Source organism: Physeter macrocephalus, chromosome 2, assembly GCF_002837175.3.
Source record: "Physeter macrocephalus isolate SW-GA chromosome 2, ASM283717v5, whole genome shotgun sequence".
NCBI lineage: Eukaryota > Metazoa > Chordata > Mammalia > Artiodactyla > Physeteridae > Physeter > Physeter macrocephalus.
Window position 1 is genome coordinate 109086360 of NC_041215.1, and position 4657 is coordinate 109091016.

The 4657-nt window shown below is 38.9% G+C and overlaps 1 protein-coding gene across 11 annotated transcripts in view; it reads left to right on the plus strand.

The window, feature by feature from the left end:
* PARD3B (par-3 family cell polarity regulator beta) overlaps positions 1 to 4657 on the plus strand; it is a 1107844-nt gene that overhangs the window by 1001737 nt on the left and 101450 nt on the right. For 2 of the 11 annotated variants that reach the window (XM_055089636.1, XM_055089640.1), the window contains one exon: positions 2027 to 2173. The exons of the other annotated variants lie outside the window; for them this stretch is intronic. In XM_055089636.1, the coding sequence (XP_054945611.1) occupies positions 2027 to 2032 (6 nt within the window). In that variant the 3' untranslated portion in view covers positions 2033 to 2173. Of the gene's footprint in view, positions 1 to 2026; positions 2174 to 4657 lie in introns of those variants that run through there. 11 annotated transcript variants of the gene reach the window in all.

The following is a 4657-nucleotide window of genomic DNA, read 5'->3' on the forward strand; positions in this document are numbered from 1 at the left end:
GCCCAGCCGCTCCGCGGCATGTGGGATCCTCCCAGACCGGGGCGCGAACCTGGTTCCCCTGCATCGGCAGGCGGACGCGCAACCACTGCGCCACCAGGGAAGCCCCTTGCTCTCTTCTTGACCAACAACTTTCACTCAGACTCCCTCCTGGGTTCAACGTTTTTTTTTTTGCCTGCCCCTTAAATTATGGTATTTCTAAGATTATTATTGGTATTCTCTCTTTTCATCGCATGTCTTTTCTTCTGTTCTGTCCCTGTAGATTCTTCCTGGGCAGTCTAATTCTTTTCCAAGGTTTCAGGTACCATCTATAGGCTGAATGTTTCTCAATTCTACATGTCTAGTCCAGATTTTTCTTCTACGTTGCGAACTTTTATACTCAATTATCTCTCAGACATTTCCATCAGATGTCCCAACTCAAGCTTAATATATCTAAGTGTTCCCTCCTCCAACCCCTACCCCTACCCCCCTAAATCTGTTCTTTCTTTAGTCCCATCTTGGCAACAGTTATCAAATTCACCTAGTTGCTAAGTTCTGAAACTTAAGCATGATTCCAGATACATCCTTCCCATTAATTCTCAGTCAGTTGTATTAAATTTACCCTCTTAACATCTTTATGATGCTCCCTTGTCTCCATCCTTTTGAATAGCCCCTTGTTTAGGCCTTTATCATCTCTGACTTAGACTGTCACAGGAACCTCCATACTATGGCAAGAATAATCTCTCTAACTGTTCAATATGTGCTATCACTTATGTAATATCACTTCTCAGTGGTTCACCATCAACTAATGGTAAAATCAAGTTCCTTGGCATGAGCTCCTCCAAGATCCAGTCTATGGCAGTTTCTCCAGAGCTTGGACTCTGGGATCAGACAGACCTGAACCTTGTCTCAGATATGCCGTGTCCTAGCTGTATGACCTTAGGCAACTGCTCAGTTTTCTCATGTGCAAAATTGGGCAACCATTGGGGATATTTGGGAGGAATGAATGGGCTAATGCAAATAAAATATTTAGCCTTGTGCTTGGCACTCAATAAGGGCCAAATAAGTGTTAAATTGTAGTAATCCAAGAAGTACTAAAAAATGGAGGGTGAGTCCGTGTTGGATAGTCTACATTCTTGGGTAGACTCAATATTGTCTATATGTCAGTTCTTCCCAGCTTGATCTATATATTCAATGTACTCCCAATCAAAATCCCAGCAAGTTACAAACTGATTCTAAAGTTTATGTGGAGAGGCAAAAGTCCCAGAATAGCCAACACAATGTTGAATGAGAAGAACAAAGTTGGAGGACAGACACTACCCAACTTCGAGACTTAATATAAAGCTACAGTAATCAAGACAGTATGGTATCGGTGAAAAAATCAACAAATAGATCAGTGGAACAGAATAGAGAGCCCAGAAATAGACCCACAGAAACACAGTCAACGGTTCTTTGACAAAGCTGCAAAAGCGATATAATAGAGCAAAATAGTCTTTTCAACAAATGGTGCTGGAACAACTGAACATCCACATGCAAAAAAAAAAAAAAATGAAAAAAGAAAAAAAGAATCTAGACACAGTCTTCACAAAAATTATCACAGACCTAAATGTAAGATGCAAAACTGTAAAACTCCTAGAAGATAACATTGGAAAAAATCCAAATGACCTTAAGTTTGGTGATGACTTTTTAGATATGACACCAAAAGCATGATCCATGATATATATGGGAACTCTCTGTACTTTCCTCTCAATTTTGCTACAAACCTAAAACTTCTCTAAAAAATAAAATCTATTTTAAAAAGTGCACTAGTGGCAATAATATTGTTGTAACCATAATAGTAGCACCAGTGATATTGTTGCTACTGTTACTAATATCCTTTTCCTTAGAGCCTCTGTTTCTTCTTTTACCAAAATTTTGACATTCCCTGGGAGCACAGTGCTCCTATTATGCCTCCATGTTGTTTCACTTTTGTTCTGTCTACTGAGAATGCCTTCTCCTGCTACTCCTACCCCTCCTTCTCCTAACAAACTCCTCCTCATTCATATTCAAGTTTTAGATGAAGCTTCAACACCCACATGAAGCCGGCTTCAACTCTCCCAGGTGGACTCTGGTATCTGTTCCTTCAGACTCCCACTACCTCCTTCAGACTGACACTCCAGCGGTGATCTCATTGTACTGTAATTGTTTGCAGGCCTGTCTCTTTTATACTTAAAGCAATGAAGAAATCAAGCCTCTGTTCATTGCTTTGAAAGTGGTACCTAATGTGGCATTAGAATACAGAAGGTGTTCAGTAATTACTAATTGAATGATTGTATTAAAGATGCTGCAGTATTAATAGGGAAACACACAAATACATATACAATTGGTGAAGAATGGAATAATTTTTTAATTGAAGTATAGTTGATTTACAATATTGTGTTAGTTTCAGGTGTACAGCATGATTCGGTTATACATATATATGTGTATATCTATGTTCTTTTTTTGATTCTTTTCCATTATAGTGTATTACAAAATATTGAATCTGTGCTATACAGCAAATCCTTGTTGTTTATCAATTTTACTCTCATACTCCCAATTTATCCCTCCCCTCCTTCCCCTTTGGTAACCATAAACTTGTTTTCTATGTCTGTGGGTCTGTTTCTGTTTTGTAAATAAGTTCATTTGTATGATTTTTTTAGATTCCACATATAAGCAATACCATATGATATTTGTCTTGCTCTGTCTGAATTACTTCACTTAGTATGATAATCTCTAGGTCCTTCCATGTTGCTGCAAATGGCAATATTTCATTCTTTTCTATGGCTGAGTAATATTCCACCATATATATATATATGTGTGTGTGTGTGTGTTGTGTGTGTGTGTATACACACACACACAACACACACACACACCCCACATCTTCTTTATCCACTCATCTGTTAATGGACCTTTAGGTTGCTTCCATGTCTTGGCTATTGTAAATAGTGCTGCAGTGAACACTGTGGTGCCTTTATCTTTTTGAATTAGAGCTTTCATCTTTTCCAGATGTATGCCCAGGAGTAAGATTGCTGGATCATATGGTAACCCTATTTTTAGTTTTTTTGAGAAACCTCCATACTGTTTTCAAGAACAGAATAATTTTTGATGTATAAGCATGCCATCCATCTTCTGAAACCTGGCCTTTGCTCTTCTACTTCCATGAAGTTTTTCCAAACACCTTCATCTGTGCTTCTACTAGTAACATCCTGAATGACATTGGTTCATGCATTGTCCTACATCACTCTTTAATTATTTCATTTCTGATCCTTGTTTTCCCAACAAGACTAAAAGCTGCTTAAAGATAAGGATCATCCTACATTTCACAGAATCTAGCACGCCAGCAGCTTACCAGAAGAAACACAGCACATGGGCGCTGCCTCCTGAGATACCAGAATGTTGACTGCCATCATTAGGCCAGGCCAGTTCAGATAATGGCCCTGAAAGTATTAACTTGGAGTTTTGTGGCCACGTGAAAAAAATTAGTTGTAAATGTCTAAAGCCATACTAAGGATACATAAATATGATGTTTTTCATTTTTTTTTAATTTTTATTTTACCCACAGTCTCCTAAAAGACCCACCTCATTCCTTATTCTTCTATATCTACGGCAATGAAGCATGATGTTTTGTTTTGTTTTGTTTTGTTTTTTTAACATCTTTATTGGAGTATAACTGTTTTACAATAGTGTGTTAGTTTCTCCTTTACAACAAAGTGAATCAGTTATACATATACATATGTTCCCATATCTCTTCCCTCTTGCGTCTCCCTCCCTCCCACCCTCCCTATCCCACCCCTCTCATGGTCACAAAGCACAGAGGTGATCTCCCTGTGCTATGCGGCAGCTTCCCACTAGCTATCTAATTTAAGGTTGCTTCCATGTCCTGGCTATTGTAAATAGAGCGAAGCATGATGTTTTTAAAACAACCACAATTAGTAATCTTCAACATATTTCTGGTATTTACATTAATTCTCCCTTCATAAAAAAATAGGTCAAAAACAAAACAAACCTTATATAGGAGTGACTGGGGATAATACTTCTATCCATCGCTTCTTTTTCTGTGCCATTTATTTATCCCCTAACTGTCTGACACCATCCTTGCCCCTAGTTTTTGTTAAAACGGTCAGCATGGGCTTCCCTGGTGGCGCAGTGGTTGGGAGTCCACCTGCCGATGAAATCAGGGCTTTATTCTAATGCAGAGAATTCTGTCTCTCTGTAGTTGCTTCTAAATCTGTAAGTGCAATCTCCATCCTACCTAGGTAGCTATTAGGCTGTCAGCCTCTCAGATAACTCCAGGTGTTCCTGTTCCATGTATTGGTGAAATATAGAGGTTTTACAGGGCACTCTCCTAAGGGCCTCCTGTAATAATGTGATACCAGGAATAGTCTTTTTCTTCTTTTTTTTTTTTTTTTTTTTTTGCGGTACGCGGGCCTCTAAATCTGTAAGTGCAATCTCCATCCTACCTAGGTAGCTATTAGGCTGTCAGCCTCTCAGATAACTCCAGGTGTTCCTGTTCCATGTATTGGTGAAATATAGAGGTTTTACAGGGCACTCTCCTAAGGGCCTCCTGTAATAATGCGATACCAGGAATAGTCTTTCTTCTTTTTTTTTTTTTTTTTTTTTTTTTGCGGTACGCGGGCCTCTCACTGTTGGGGCCTCTCCCATT